This window comes from Phoxinus phoxinus, assembly GCF_949152265.1.
Source record: "Phoxinus phoxinus genome assembly, chromosome: 8".
NCBI classification, from domain to species: domain Eukaryota; kingdom Metazoa; phylum Chordata; class Actinopteri; order Cypriniformes; family Leuciscidae; genus Phoxinus; species Phoxinus phoxinus.
The window spans coordinates 35,366,429-35,382,884 of NC_136883.1; the positions used below are offsets into that span (position 1 = coordinate 35,366,429).

The window sequence follows — 16,456 nt, forward strand, 5'->3', positions numbered from 1 at the left end:
AAAACAAAACACACTCATCAACTTTTAGATGAACTCCCCCCAACTGATTGATATTGAATACAACTCATAAGTGCAATTCAACTTTAAATATCATGTTATTGCTTTACTTTATTATATCTATCAGTTTATAATATCTGAATATTTGATATTGAACTATTCTATTCATAGTAAATTAGTTACTTCTTTTAATTTTGTAGGATATTAATAATACTAGTTATGTTTAAATGTGTTCCCCGGGACATTTTTACCATGTCCGCTGTGTGTATAAAGCATATACAGTATATATACGCCTATATATAAATGATTGAGTCATGATTATTCTGCAATAGTGAAGATTGCCCAACCTACTAAAGCATTGATATAGATCAGGGCTTGCAAGACTTCCTAACCAACGCAGTCCAACAGTCAAAAAATGCCTTCAGAGAAACGCCCTGTCCCACATGCACTTCTTCTGTACACTATAATTAACTGTTACTGAATCAAGAGCAAGTGACACTCTGACACTTTCACATGCTGATGTGTCTATATACTTACCCAACATGTGTGAGAGCATTTAGACATGTGGGCTGTGCTTAGAGACAGATTTTATGCATATCTGAAAATGTTGTTAGACTTTCACCCTCTGTAAGTAAAATAATAATAATAACTAGAACGTACATTTCCAGAAGAAAATGTGAATGGTGCTTGCAGTGGCAAAACTCGACACTCGGATGCTAGAGTGTGGTACATGATTGCATACGAGCCAACAACCATGTCTGTACGATGTTCTGCTGCTGAGATATGGCTTATTCATGTTGTTCGGGTGGTTGCTAGGGTGTTCTGGGTGGTTGCTAGGGTGTTCTGGGTGGTTGCTAGGCAGTTGCTAGGGTGTTCTGGGTGGTTGCTAGGGTGTTCTGGGAGGTTGCTAGGTGGTTGCTAGGCGGTTGCTAGGGTATTCTGAATAGTTGCTAGGCGGTTGCTAGGGTGTTCTGGGTGGTTGCTAGGGTGTTGCTAGGGTGTTCTGGGTGGTTGCTAGGTGGTTGCTAGGCGGTTGCTAGGGTGTTCTGGGTGGTTGCTAGGCGGTTGCTAGGGTGTTCTGGGTGGTTGCTAGGTGGTTGCTAGGCGGTTGCTAGGGTGTTCTGGGTGGTTGCTAGGCAGTTGCTAGGGTATTCTGGGTAGTTGCTATGGTGTTACTAGGTGGTTGGTAGTTGTCACAGATGGTTACTATGGAGTTTGTAGCATTTTCTTGGCATGATTTAGCACTTAGCTAATCAAAATTAGCATTTAGCTATTCACTGCTAGCATGTGTAGCATGTAGCAAGTCCTGTTTGGTAGCATGAGTCAAAAGAGCCAACCCCCATCTCTATCCGATGTTCTGATGCAGAGATATACGTCTTATAAAACGGTTGCTAGGGTAATCTGTTTGGTTGCTAGGGAGTGGCTTGGCAGCTGCCAATCATGAAGCTCCAAAGTCAGTGTGAATGTATAAACCAACCCCCATCTCTATACGATGTTTTGATGCAGAGATATAGGTCTTGCAAAATGGTTGCTAGGGTACTCTGTTTTGTTGCTAGGGAGTGGCTTGGCAGCTGCCAATCATGAAACTCCAAAGGCTGCTTGTCAGTATGAATGATATAAACCAACTCCCACGTCTCTGTGACATTCAGAATGGAAGATATCCCTGTCTGGATTTTGGTTGCTAAGGTACTCGACAATGGTTACTAGGGAGGGGCTTGGAAGTGTTGATGTGATTCATGATTGGCTGTTTGCTGCCCCGAGTCAAACGAGCCAACCCTCGTGTTTCTATGACACTTCTATCCAGAGATATCCCTTTGATCTCTTTCAATGGAAGTCTATGGAACTTGTTGCTAAGCTGCTCTAAATGGTTGCTAGGGCGTGGCTTGAAAGCTTCACAATGATCCTGAGAGACTGATTGGTCGTCCGAGTAAAATGAGCCCGCCCCCTTGTCTCTATGACACTGTGATCCAGAGTTATGTTCAATAGAATATCGCTTACTATGGTGTAGGACAGCCCATTTCATGGGCTGTCCTACACCATAGTACTTCATTGGGGCAACTTTGGGCCCCTCCTGCCCCCCAGGGGTGCAACTTTTACCCCATTGTGTGGTATGTTGTTACAGAGCCTACCAGCCTCTTCAAATGTGATCCAGAGTTATGTTCAATAGAATATCTCTTACTATGGTGTAGGACAGCCCATGAAATGGGCTGTCCTACACCATAGTACTTCATTGGGGCAACTTTGGGCCCCTCCTGCCCCCCAGGGGTGCAACTTTTACCCCATTGTGTGGTATGTTCTTACAGAGCCTGCCAGTCTCTTTAAATGTGCCAAATTACACGTTTCTGCGACATCCTTGCTCTGAGCTATGAGTCTGTGAATTTTGGTTGCTAAGCTGCTCGACAATGGTTGCTAGGGAGGGGCTAGGAAGTGTTGATGTGATTCACAATTGGCTGTTTGCTGCCCCAAGTCAAACGAGCCAACCCTCGTGTTTCTATGACACTTCTATCCAGAGATATCCCTTTGATCTCTTTCAATGGAAGTCTATGGAACTTGTTGCTAAGCTGCTCTAAATGGTTGCTAGGGGCGTGGCCTGATAGCTTCACAGTGATCCTGAGAGACTGATTGGTCGTCTGAGTAAAATGAGCCCGCCCCCTTGTCTCTATGACACAGTGAACCAGAGTTATGTTCAATACAAAATCGCTTACTCTCTCTCTCTCTCCATTTCATGGGCCGTCCTACACCATGTTAAGTCAATAGGAAAAGTTTGGGCCGCTCCTGCCCCCCAGGGGTGCAACTTTTACCCCATTGTGAGGTATGTTCTTACAGAGCCTGCCAGCCTCTCCAAATGTGGTAAATTTCACATTTCTACGAAATCCTCGCTCTGAGCTATGACTCGTCAAAGTTTGACGTAATGTTAAGTCTATGGGATTTTTCGTCGACTTTTTCGCCCCTGGGGCGACCACCGCACCCCCGATCGCTTATAAAAGTCATAGCACACCATTCCCGAATAGGCCGCACGATTTGACACCTCATTCACGGGTCTGTGACAAAAACTGCGGGAGGAGTAGCGCGTCAAAAAAGCGGCGGAATAAAAAGAAGTAAAATAATAATAAGTATGAGCAATAACACTAATGTTGCTTTGCCTATAGGCAAGCACCATTAATAATACAAAAAACTTTATTACTAATTTGCCTGTTCTTTGTCCAGTTTTCAATATTGGAAGAAGTTCATGAAGTGGACATCGCTCATTTTACAAACATACAGCGTGCAAATATTGTCCTTTGTGAAAATTATAAATAACATTAAGCTGATATTTGGTGAACTTTTAGTGGAGTTGTATGAGTTACACATGAGCTTCTTTGATCTGACACTTTCACTCTTCACAGTGTAATAAACTGTGTGTGTACATGTGCCTATCGTGCTCTCTTGCCACCTGAACAAATACACTTTTAAATGCCCCCCTTCCTAAAATAAAGGGACAATTTTTTACCTTTTACACCATTAAAATTTTCAATCTAATTATTTATAAGTTACAAAACATGGTGTTATTATTTTGACCATGGGAAATGTATAATAGGGTCATAGAAATGCTTTTTTTTTCATTCAGATCAATAACTTTATTCAAAAATACATCAAAAATGCAATTTACACATACAATAACTTAAACACACTTCTAATATGATGATGATGATGATGTATAGTATATTTTATTAGACATTTAAGATATGTTTGTAGAATAGCCTGCACAATTATATAAATGAAAACATCCGTTTACTTTTTTTTAGTATATAATCTATTATTTTAAAATGTAATTTATTCCTGTGATCAAAGCTGATTTTTCAGCATCATTACTCCAGTCTTCAGTGTCACATGATCCTTCAGAAATCAGTATAATATGATGATTTGCTGTTTAAGAAACATGTGAAAACAGTTATTATTCTTAATATTTTTATTATTTGAAATAGAAATCTTTTGTAAGAGTCATGTAAACGTTTTTACTGTAACTTATGATCAATTTAATTAATCCTTGCTGAATAAAAGTATAAAAAAAGGATAAATAAATAATAATAATATCTTACTGACCCCACATTTTGAATGGCAGTTTCTCATCCTTTTTAAAAACTGTGCAATAAGTGATGGATGATATAATGATTATTTTTAACAAGCATGTGCAACATCTAACACATTAGGTGTTTTTTCACTTTTTTCACGGGTAAAAAAACGGGGAAAAACCCCCACAATAGTTTTCACCCCCTCTATCTGTGTTTTCACACACTCTCTTTTTGTTCCTCGTCAGATCTTAACCCCTTATATTGGCACGACCATTACATATTTAAAACAGTAATATCCTATACTAAACCTAAACTAATCTTGACAAACTATATATCATTTGAAAGCGTACAATCTCTAGTTTATATATTTGGTGACTGATTTTCAAAATGAATGACAGAGGAGCCGTAATTTATCAATTTGCAACAAGAATATTTTCATACTCCTAAGGCGTGTTCAGACCTTTATTTTGAAATAGTGATGAACATGAAAAATCATGAAAGAATGGTAGAAACCTCATGCCAAGAGTTCAAAAGATAGCATCCATTTAATTCTTTTAGAAAAAAAGGTCTGAAAATGTTTTAAATATAAAGAAAAAAAGAATAGATTCAGCATTAGTGATGTGGCAGCGAGCTATAATGCACACACGTGATCTTTCTGTGTTTCTTAGAGGTTGAATTCATTTTAAAATCTGCCAAACTTTTGCAAAACCATCCTATACTTCTGAATAGGATGTCTACTTCATAAATTTTATGGAAATTGTAAAAAATAATGGTTCAGATTACAGTAATTATATGGGCAGTAATGTCAACTAGTGGAGAGGTGTGGTACTGCGCCCAAACTAAATCTCACTGAAAGCTTATTTTTTTTAGATATCAACCTAAAATTTGAAACACAACTTGTTCCGATTTTTGGCTTTGATATTTTTGCATTTTTAGAGTCCTCCAGGTTTTGAAAATATATATTTTATATAAAATATGAACAATACATTTTTTAACATTGTCCATTTTCATAAACTCAAACTTCTATAACTTTTTTTCTGTTTAACTTCCTTAATTTATTTAACTTCTACAAAAATCTGCCAAATGTCCTCTTTAAAACAAGACCAATCTTACATCTATTTTCCAAAGCATTCTTGAATTACAACCATTTAAGTTCGGAATGTGCATTTTCATGTCTATAAAAAAAAGGGGGGTGCCGCTTAAGGGATTAAACCCTGATCTCCACCTCTCCTTTCACTGCTCCACGGTCATTTGCCAATACAGCGAGCCTGGAATGTGAAGTTGAGAGTGACACGGGTTAATAATAACTCTCGTCCTGCGCTGATAAGAAGACCTAGCCCATTTTCTGAGCCTGGGGCGGAAACCGTGACTAAATGTTTAAAACTGCAGTGCTGTTCACTGATGAATCAGGGAGTGGTGAGAGAATGTTCTCTTTCTCAGGACACTTGTCCTTTACCCTGATTTGCATGATATGAAATTCAAAGTAATCATTTATTTGCATCTTGTAAATCTCAGCCTCTGTCTTATAAATGTAAACATTTGATGCATTATTTCTACAGCGCTGCAAAAACTGATCAATAATAATCGATAATGAAAATAATTGACAGATTAGTGAAGATAATTTGATTATCAGTTGATTGCTGTGCACTGTGCATGGAAAACATCCACCAGATTAGTGAATGTTCGCTCCTTCTATCAGTTAACATTTAGTTTGTGCTTGTTTTTGTCCATTAATACTTTTTAATTACCCTTAATTAACTTCTGTTTTAACCCTTTGGAATTGGGAGTCACACTTATGTTGTTCGCGGTTAACAGAGACAAAACTCCTGAGATGTAACTTTTTTTTATTTTCAGTAAAATCAATGTAGGCTAAATATATTTTTGTTCAATAATATATATATACTTTTTTTTTTTTTTAAGAGAGAGAATTTTATGTGCATATTCAGGCTTCTTCACTCCCATTGAAAAAAAAAAAATATAATTTTATTTTTAATTTAAAGTATTTCACAGAGACAATGCCTATAAAATCCTATTTTTGAAGGCAGCTTAGTGTCATCCGGTGGGAGTAAAAAAAGAAAAACATCTGTAATGCCATGGTGTACCCACTAGGCTTCTTACTTTTTTTCGGTTGTGGATTTGTATATATTTAGACATTGTCAAATACTCATTTTTTGTCAAGGTTTAGATATTTTCTCTTTTTCTGTTTTGAAATGTTGATTTGAAGTGTCAGGTTTTCCTTAAGTTTTACTACATTTAAACCTGAACACAGAGAAAGACATTTTGTTACATATATCAATAAATAATTAACAAATTGAAAAGCAAATCTTTATCAGAGCTTAATCAACCTCATTACAAACTCTTATTTGAGTGTTCTGGCTCAATTTAGCCATATTGTTACAGGCACACACCAGTTTGTGTGTGTGTGTGTGTGTGTGTGTGTGTGTGTGTGTGTGTGTGTGTGTGTGTGTGTGTGTGTGTGTGTGTGTGTGTGTGTGTGTGTGTGTGTGTGTGTGTGTGTGTGTGTGTGTGTCTGTGTCTGTGCATGGATGAGTGCGTGTGAGTGAGTGTGTGTGTGTGTGTGTGTGTGTGTGTGTGTGTGTGTGTGTGTGTGTGTGTGTGTGTGTGTGTGTGTGTGAGTGAGTGCATGTGTGTGTGTGAGTGTGTGTGTGTGACATCAATACATTCACATTTGTTTTTATAGCCTTCATTGCACATTGTTTGGAGGACACCATTGGGCAGGATGTGGAATAACATTTTTGTAAATGATTCAAATTAATTAATTTTAGTATAACTTTAATTTATGGTAATAATTATGTATTAATGCTTTCATATAATGAAGTGTCAGTTTAATAAAAAAAAAATGTCATGCAATTATTCAACAAAATAACAAACAGACTTATTGATTAACAAAATAATCTTTCGTTGCAGATTTATTTTAGGGAGTTTTAATTTGAAAAGTGTTTATATATAACCAAGTTTCATCTTGTAAGTGAATCACAACAAAAACCAAGGAATAATAAATAAAGGTCAATCGCTATCTCCAGTCAAGACAGCAAATTGTACATTTTGTACCAGCCCAAAGCAGCATTCAGATCCCCAGTTCTCCAGATGCTTAATTAAAGGCACAGTTCACCCAACTGACGATTTAGTCATCGTTTACTCACCCTCGTGTTACTCGCCAAACCTAACTCACTTCTGTAGAAAACAAAATATACTTTGAAAGATTTTATTTGACATAGTCAATGAAGTTCAGTTTTTTTAAACCCAATTGACTTCTTTTGTCTCAGACAGAAAAGGTAAGTCATACCGATTTGGAGTCAAATATAATAAGACACTTATAATTATAAGTGAAAATTCATGACAGGTCTCAGACATGACGCTACCTCATGCCATTGCAACAACAAGTTATCATTGTAGAGACCACAAGAGTGTTTCATAGTCTAAACTGATAAGAACAAACAGCCATGAATTCAAACAGCATGTAACAGGTTTAGAATTCATGTAGGACCTTGCCAAAAAAGGTGAAGTGATTTATAACCAGCCGAGAGCGCAGATACACTCTCAGAAAAAAGGTACAAAAGTAGGGCGGTATCTTTTCAAAAGGTATACTTTTGTTCCTTTTAGGTACACTTTAGGTTCTAATACCTTTAAGATAGCAATATATGCACCCTTTAGGTACAAGTGAACCTTTTGGAAAAGTGCCGCCCCAGTGACAGCTTTTGTACCTTTTTTTCTGAGAGTGAGTAGGAGGTTCATCAGATAAATAATAAAAATATTGTACTTTTACAATGAAAGGCATTGATTTGAATCTTGGGATTTGATTTCAAAACCTTGAAAAGCTGCTTCTGAAGGATGACGATGACATGGACCATTGACTGGATACAAAAGTTATGAATCTTATGAACCCCACCCCATTGTCACATTACGGGCTTTCGCAGCAGGGACTCAGGGAGTAATAGAAACTCACCAGGGTGGTCCCCCGAGAACTACATTTCCCCCTAGAGTCATTTTCCTTTGCATTCGCACCGCCAGTAACTCTGAAGTGACGTAAGCTGGTTGACAGTGACGGCATTAAACACCTGGAGGATGCTGTGATCGGAGCTGTGTTTTTGTTGCGTTCATCCATTCAACGTACATTGGTAGTTCCTTTTATGCTGGGTTAGACCCGACTAACCAAATACGCCAAATAAAAGGCGTCCCTGTTCGCAGGTGATCCGTGATCCATACGGACCAGGCCCTACGGTTCGGCACGCACGTGATTCGTGGATTAAATCGGCTAACCATCGTGAAATTTTAGCATTAGCACATGTTTTCTTTTGATAATTTACACAATCAAACGGTTTCAGATAGCATGCATAAAATTCCTCTTGATTCTCCTTGAACTTGAACTCACAAAATGATGTTAAAAATGCCAGTCTCGGCAAGTATTCTCAGTCGGTTATGTCTAAGGCCCTGTTTACACGAGAACGCTTGCGGGTGAAAACGTAAAAATATTTTATCGGATGTGCCTTTCGATTACACGGCAACGGCGTTTTTGGGGCTTAAAAATGCAAAAAAGTGAAACACCCTCCAGAGTGGAAATCTTAAAAACCCTCCACCGTCGCGTTCCCGTCTAAAGGGTAAAAACGGTAAAAACGCAAAAGTCTGCTAGACAGTGAAGGTGTCGCGTATGTGTTTACGTCACAGGCATGCACCAGTACAGGAAAATAACAAAACATTATCAAACTAAAATATAGCATTAATTTCATTGACAAAAAAAAATAAAAAAAATCTGTCATTATTGAGCGACACGCGAAGAGTACAGAGGGTTAAAGCAGCAGCTTTGTCAGCGTCTCTTTCACTTTCAGTGCTCCACATCGCCACCTAGCCGCCTGGAGTGTACACTACATCCAATATCACACTTTTGCGTCACCATATGCACGCAGATTTCCCCCCCAATAACGCTCGTCTAAACGCAGAATAAAAAGTCATAACGCAACGCCACTTTTGCGTTTTCTCTTCAGATCGTTTCCGTGTAAACACAGCCTAAGTGAACGTAAACAGTTGAGAAAGAAATCGATGTGTATCATTATATTGGATCTGTTCATTAGGTCTTAAAGTGACAGCAGCCTATAAATACCTGCTGATGTCATTAATGTTCATCAAACAACAAAACACATATTTAACAAAGATTAATCTATATTTATTTAATACAGTGAACACTATAGTGTTATTTTACATTTACTGATTACATTTCTGTACCTGAATACTGTTAGATGATACTTTATTTGTAACTTTGTTTTATTGTATTTATCATAGGCCTATGCTTGTAACTTGTGTATTTGTTCAACCCGGTCACACTAAATAGCATGCATTGTGTTTATCGTGCAATTTATACACGAAAATGAGTTTTTACATTGATATGATACACATGTGTAGGTTTAGTAGTGGTGTGGGGTGCATGTGTATTACATGCAATAAAGTGCGTATCATATGCACGTAAAAACTCATTTTCGTGTATAAATTGCACGATAAACACAATGCATGCATTTTCATGAGATCAGGCTGATTTGTTGTTATTTTATTAATGACTGTTCACTTGTCTATAACAATGTTTGATTATTAAAAGCTAGATTGTTGCTGTGGTATCTGGAAGTGGGCTTTAAATTGTTTAATGAAAAGCAAACTTACCCCCCCCCCCCCCATTCAAAATAAGATGAAAACGTATTTTTCGGTACTTAAAATAGGCGTTATTTGTATCTACTTTCCATCATTGCAATGTTTGAAAACTAAAAAGGCCCAGAATTATTAATCTTAATATATCTTATAAATCTATTCTTATTTATTTATTCAAGCTGATGCTTGCCTTAATTGCGTAATAACTTTTTTTTTTTTTTTGCTGATCAGAAAAATTAACCCACGAGAAAATATTTTGAAAATGTATTTTGTTCATACAATGATCATCACTGACTGTTCTTCAAAATGTTCGACAGAAGAACGCAGAGATTTGTAACAGCATGAGGGTGAGTAAATGATAAAAAAATGTGGGTGTGAAAATAAAACTATTACCGGTATACTAAAATATAACTACTTAGAAATCAGTTATAACATCTATAACAATGTTTGATTATTAAAAGCTAGATTTTTGCTGTGGTATCGAAGTGGGCTTTAAAGTGGGCTTTAAATTGTTCAATGAAAAGCAAAGACACCTTTTTTTTTTTTTTTTTTGCTGATCAGAAAAATGAACCCACGAGAAAATATTTTGAAAATGTATTTTGTTCATACAATGATCACTGACTGTTCTTTAAAATTTTCAACAGAAGAACGCAAGTCATAGAGATTTGTAACAGCATGAGGTTGAGTAAATGATAAAAAAATGTGGGTGTGAAATAAAACTATTACCCGTACACTGAAATAGAGACATTTGATCATATTTGGCTTAACGGTTGACACACAAGATCGGGGAGTGTCAGGTTACGTTTCAGACAATGACGGCCACTGCAGATTCTGACTAAACCCTGTTAGTCATGCAGATCCCATGGGGTGGGTTTTAATACTCTCACTCTTTCTGACCTAGCGATACTAGACACTTCTGCTTTTCTAAGGGATGTTTGTTTATGTGCAGCCTGTGTAGAGAGGAATCTGAAGAGTCTCAAATAACATTTCCCTCTGGAATCTCTCAAGTCTTCGGAGTTACAAGCTTAACATTCCTCGTGAATCACACAACAAGATACCCAACTCATCCAGCCCGACTGCATCCGACCTTTACATCACTAACCGCAGCGCACACAAGGACAGGCTGGCATGTGATTGAACAAACATGCAAATTTGTTAGATTATAAAGTGCAAAAAGGCAGGAAAAAAATCTCCAAACAAGTTGTAGCAGGGCAGGATCGGGCAGATATGCAGTTCAGCTGGTTACGACAGCTTTTAGTCTGATGGTAAATCAGGCCTGAATGCTGAAATTATACTTAATCCCGACACAAATGACAAAAAAAACACACACTGTTGATCAAAATATGTGGCATGTTTAACCCTGTAAAGCCTGGCATTATGAAACAATAGTCAACATATTTTTTTTTAACTGGAAGTTTGTTGAACTTCCAGGAAAATCTTCAATAAGGAAAATCTTTTTTTTTTTTTTTAGTTTGCATGCATGTTTCAAATTTTGTCGATATGTGATACATCATCAGGCTTTTATAGCACATATAGTGAGAATATGCATGGATGAGGAAATAAAAAACACCAACATAATTCCGAGGCCCAAACAAGTAAATCAATGAGATCATACAATGCATATAGTGTAAATATCAGTTCTCTCAATAATATATTAGACAAAAATGTAAATTCTGTCATCATTTACTCACCCTCATGTTATTACAAACCTGTATGAGTGTCTTTGTTCTGTTGAACACAAAGGAAGATATTTTAAAGAAAGTGGATAATAGAGAGTTAATGATAGCCATTGACTTCCATAGACCATAGTATGATGGTATTTATATCAAGTCAACGGGTGCCGCCAACTGTCTGGTTCCCGACATTCTTAACCTTATTTTGAGTTCAACAGAAGAAAGAAACTGATACAAGTTTAGAACAACTTGAGAAAGTGATGACAAAATTTTCATTTTAAGACAATATTTAAATTCTTATTTTTATAATAAAAGTGCTGTAATTGTATTGTATTTATATGTATTGTGCTTGAGAGATGAACAAATAAACGTTCCTCAAAAGCCTGTTGTATCATATTTGACACACGTTTGAACATGATGTGTCTAAAATTATGTATGGATTATAAAGTGTTCATCTTGAAATATTAATAACAATAACTAACAATCTTAAAACGTATGGTGGATTTTTTTATTTATTATTATTATTATGCTAAAAGCATTTTACTTGCTAGAAGATGGTGTAGCCTACAGTTTTTTCAGCAAAGAAAAACCTTTGGTCATTTTTTATAATTTAGAGGCCTTCATATGCTATATTATCAAATATGACACAGTGCTTTATAGGGTTAAAAGATTTAGTCCTCATGTATCCCGACAAGAAATGCTAACGAACATCTGTGACAAAAAGCAACTGGCTCTCATGTTGACAGGCCTCTTTAAGTATTCATATTCGGAACAACACAAAGTAGCCTACTACAAAACTACATTATTACTAAATAAATAAGAGCTCGAATAAACTTTTGGGGAATCAAAGACTTCATTCAGGATGAATAATGAATAATGTATTGTTGAGTGGACAGCTCAATGAGAACAGACTTCAAAAGCTTTTTCCAAGACATCTGATTCCCATTAAAGCTTCTCTGACTCCTCCTTCTACATTCTCTAACACAAAAGCGCCTTTTAAAAAAACTTTCGAGTAAAAAACAGTACATATTTTAAAATACATATATTTTTTAAAGGTTTCATAAAAGGCCTGCCATAACGGACACGACCGAGTCCACTGTACAATCCACATCGCCTTCTCAAAGCCAAGTAAAAGTACTCAACTCTCAGTCAAAAGCACGATAACATAAATATTCCTTTACCTTGAATAGCTGTTAACAGTTGTGAGGTTGTTGTGCTGTGTAAAGTCCTAGAACTTAGTCCCGCTGAGCATAGATGTGTTACATGACTAGCTGGAAAACATTTCAATGGTGTTTGTTTAACTCTTGCCAGTAAAGTTCAGAGATATTCAGTCCAGCCCACTTGCTTCTGAAACCCGACCCAGGTGTTTCACAGCTGGCGCAGGTAAACAATGCGACCCAATGCGCGCAGACGTGTTTATAATATTTGTTTCTAATTTGTATCATGATTGTTTTTATGTATTTATTTAAGAGCTGTTTATAATGCATTGTAAGAGTTCCAGTGTAAAAAATGTCCGTAACCTATAATATAAATATAGGCTTGATAAACAAATGGGGCAACCCTAAAAAAACTAAAGTAGCCTACGATACGTTTTTTTCTTTCTTAAATTAAATTAAATAATATATATATTTTTTTATAAAACTCATGAATATTAAAAAACGTCATATGAATACCTAGATTTCACATTCGACCGCTCCAGACATGTCGGCGCGTCCGCCATCTTGGAACGGTCAGAGTGTCGTCACTCACAACATTGTGCAGCTTCTCGTTGTGATTGTGAAACCGCCGAGATTTCAATTCCCGACGAAATAGGATAACCTTTCACATGAGAGATTGTGTTGGTTTGTGTTTTTTCAAGGATCAACTCAAAATTACATGTTTTTACTATGGTACTTTACTATGGAGAACCGAAAGATCACCAGTGTAATCACTATGGGAAAATCTCAGAGTAAAACTGGGAGTTGTGAAAATTAAATATGATACACCGGACAGATGAGAAGTTGATCTGTGTCATCTTTTTACTCTTTTAATTCATTTTATAACTGTATCATATCGGTTTTAATTTCTTTTTAAAACTAATCTTTCTATAAAGCACTTTGAATTGCCATAGTGTATGAAATGTGCTTTTTTTAATGTCGCGTTAGCTCAGCTGACACATTCGTCTTGTATTGAGTTGAGCAAAATAATCTGCTAAAGTTTATTGCATATATAGATAATAATGCATGCGTCTAACTCTATTTTTTTTACAGTCTATGGTCTAACTACGGTTACAGATGCTCAGTCAACTTGCTCTCGAATGTTCACGGACCGGATTTGACCGTTCCAATATGGCGGACTGCTTACGTCTAGCGGCCGCTTATGAGGCATCTATGTATTTTTTTTTTATCCACGTGACGTTCTTATCATCCCGCCTTCTTAGATGACGCATTTTCCGCCAAGATGGTTGTCGGTGCCTTTCCAATTGCAAAGCTGCTCTATCTAGGCGTACGACAATTGGGCAAACCAGTGGCAAACAGGATTAAAGCAGGCGCGCGGAGAAGTGAATTCTTTAAGAATTATGTTTGCCTTCCTCCGGCCCAATGTAAGTTGACATTTGTCTCTTCGTTGTTTGACTATAGGATGTCAGTCCATGCTTACGGTGTCTGTAGGCGTAAACCTCGAAAGAACACACGCCAATGAAGTTTGTCTGTATTTGGTATTCAGCCAATCGAGGAGCCGTTGAGAGATGGCTCTGTCCAATCGCGACTGCTGCGATGTTCTTATTAGGTGTGTTTCCACCAACTGATTTACCGAGCGACCAATAAGATACTAGAAAGAAGTTCCCTTTTGACAAATGAAGTTCGAGTTTGTTTAACGGGGGCGGGACTCATCTGTCATTGAGGGTACAGCGAAAGTGCCTTTTGCAGCTACTTCTTGATTTTAAAATCTTCTTTTCTTTTGTGTGCACTCAAATAATTTCTTGGAAAATATGTCTTATTGGTTGAAGACAACGATCCAGTCACTGCCCACGTTTGCTAGAAAACATATTCTAGCAAATTTGTTATTCATAAATCCAAATGTATGAAGATGAAAACGTATTTTTCGGTATTTAAAAGATGTGTTATTTGTATCTACTTTCCATCATTGCAATGTTTGAAAGCTAAAAAGGCCCAGAATTTATTATTCTTATTATATCTTATATATATATATATATATATATATATATATATTCTTATGTATTTATTCAAGCTGATGCTTGCCTTGCGTAATACCTTTTTATTTGCATTTATGAATGCCATAATAAATGTCCATTCTGTTCAATAAAAAAACTTCTTGATTTGTTTCCTGTAATATAAGATTACATTAATATACAATACAAATATATTTTCCTGATTATCATTTGATTTAGACATAAAGTAATTCAATATAATTTATTTATACAATATCAGTCAGGAGTAGTTAATGTAGTAATAGTTGAATTGATGATTGTTTTGTGTTGAAAAAAATATTTTTTAATATTAAAGTTTTATAGTTGGATTAGATATATAGATATCTATTTTATATATTATAATTTGAATGAATTTACTTTTATATTATAGCATTTATATACTAGTCTCTCGTTTAATTTTTTTAAAATATTCTAGTTTTTAAATACTAATCTTTTAAAAAATATTATTCTAGTCATTTGTATACACAATGACATCACTGTTTTCTGCAGAACTGCTTTGTAGATTAAATAAACTAATTTAATAGTTTATTATCTTTACAGTGTATCTGAATCAACACTGAACTGACTTCCACTGAACAATGACACTATTTTTTTTACAGCTGCTTTACAGCCGAAATGAACTATATAAAAATAATTTTCCTGTTATCACTGTAAAGCTGCTTTTTTTTTTTTTTTTTTATCAATCTGTATTGTATGAAGCGCTATATAAATAAACGTGACATGACTTGACTAGTCTGTTACATTGAAGGTAAAACCAAAGTGCATATTTCCATGAATCCTCTCATGTTTTCTCTGTAGTGTATCACTGGATCGAGATGAGAACGAAGATGAGAATCATGGGTTTCCGTGGCTCCACCATCAAACCGCTGAATGAAGAGGCAGCAGCGGAGCTGGGAGCGGAGCTGCTCGGAGAAGCCATCATTTTCCTCATCGGTGGAGGCTGCATGGTGCTCGAGTACAGCCGGCAGGCCACCAACGCCAGGCGCAAGGAAGAGGAGCTCGCACAAACCATTACCAGTCTGCAGACACACCTAGGAGAGCTTGCACTCGCCACAGAAACACTGGATGCCCAGATCAGAGAGGTTAATAGACTTCTGCTGTCCCTCCCAGCGGCCCCAAGCGCCAAGTAACAACTTGCATCACTAAAACATGCCCTTGCTTAGGAGAGTAAAGAGACCGGTTCATGGGGACATTTTCAGTTGTGGTGCAGCACTGCCATATTAACACATGGTTAAACCCTCATACACACGAGGCTCTACAAATGAGGAAGGATAAGAGTGTTTGTGTCTGATAAGTGACTGACCACCAGCATTACATAATAAAAGCTTCTTGTTCGTTATCTGTTTGGTTGAATGATGCAGTTTTCAAATGAAAGTTGTTTTATTTTATTTGATGATGCTGTTAAACCTTTGGCCACTCTTTATTTCATAACAGTGATTCTTTTCCATTTTTTTTTTTTTTTTTTGCTTTAATGTAATATGCTGTTGGAGTTAGGCATTCATTAATGATCTGAAAATGCACTTGAATTGTGAATACTTGAATGACAAATTCTATATAGTAAATATGGATGTGTCCCTAAATATGGGAAGCGGAGAGCCCTTCTCTGTGTGTGTGCTGCGAGAATATATCCATTACATCAAAAGACTGCTGTGTTTAATATGGCTTGTGTATATGGATGTATATTTATCATTGTAAAATAAAGTTAAATATTCTATGATGGGCGGTTGGTTTTTTTTGTATCTTGATTAAATTGCAATTGTAAAAACATTTTGTGGTTATCATCAAATGCCATTTTTTTCAAGTATCACATAAGAACATTTTAGCACCATTTTCACTATATTATAAGCACAAAATGTTGTGTTTACTAAAAG

General features: G+C 36.5%; 2 protein-coding genes across 2 annotated transcripts in view; one reads left to right on the forward strand and one right to left on the reverse strand.

The window, feature by feature from the left end:
• ppp1r13l (protein phosphatase 1, regulatory subunit 13 like) overlaps positions 1-12,738 on the reverse strand; it is a 31,922-nt gene extending 19,184 nt beyond the window's left edge. Inside the window, exon 1 of the mRNA XM_079621604.1 lies at positions 12,559-12,738. The gene's annotated coding sequence lies outside the window, so the exon portion shown is untranslated. The remainder of the gene's footprint in view (positions 1-12,558) is intronic.
• A 1,051-nt stretch (positions 12,739-13,789) lies between these two features.
• opa3 (outer mitochondrial membrane lipid metabolism regulator OPA3) lies at positions 13,790-16,345 on the forward strand. The gene is made up of 2 exons (XM_079621539.1): positions 13,790-13,958; positions 15,384-16,345. Exons 1-2 carry the CDS (start codon positions 13,817-13,819, stop codon positions 15,713-15,715), a joined length of 474 nt encoding a protein of 157 aa, XP_079477665.1. The 5' UTR covers positions 13,790-13,816; the 3' UTR covers positions 15,716-16,345.
• Positions 16,346-16,456: the final 111 nt, after the last annotated feature.

Bases quoted from the DNA above. Each gene is read 5' to 3' on its own strand.
- opa3 (XM_079621539.1), top strand. From the start codon at position 13,817: ATGGTTGTCGGTGCCTTTCCAATTGCAAAGCTGCTCTATCTAGGCGTA. The intron at 13,959-15,383 runs GTAAGTTGACAT...TTTTCTCTGTAG, and splicing joins TTGCCTTCCTCCGGCCCAAT to TGTATCACTGGATCGAGATG.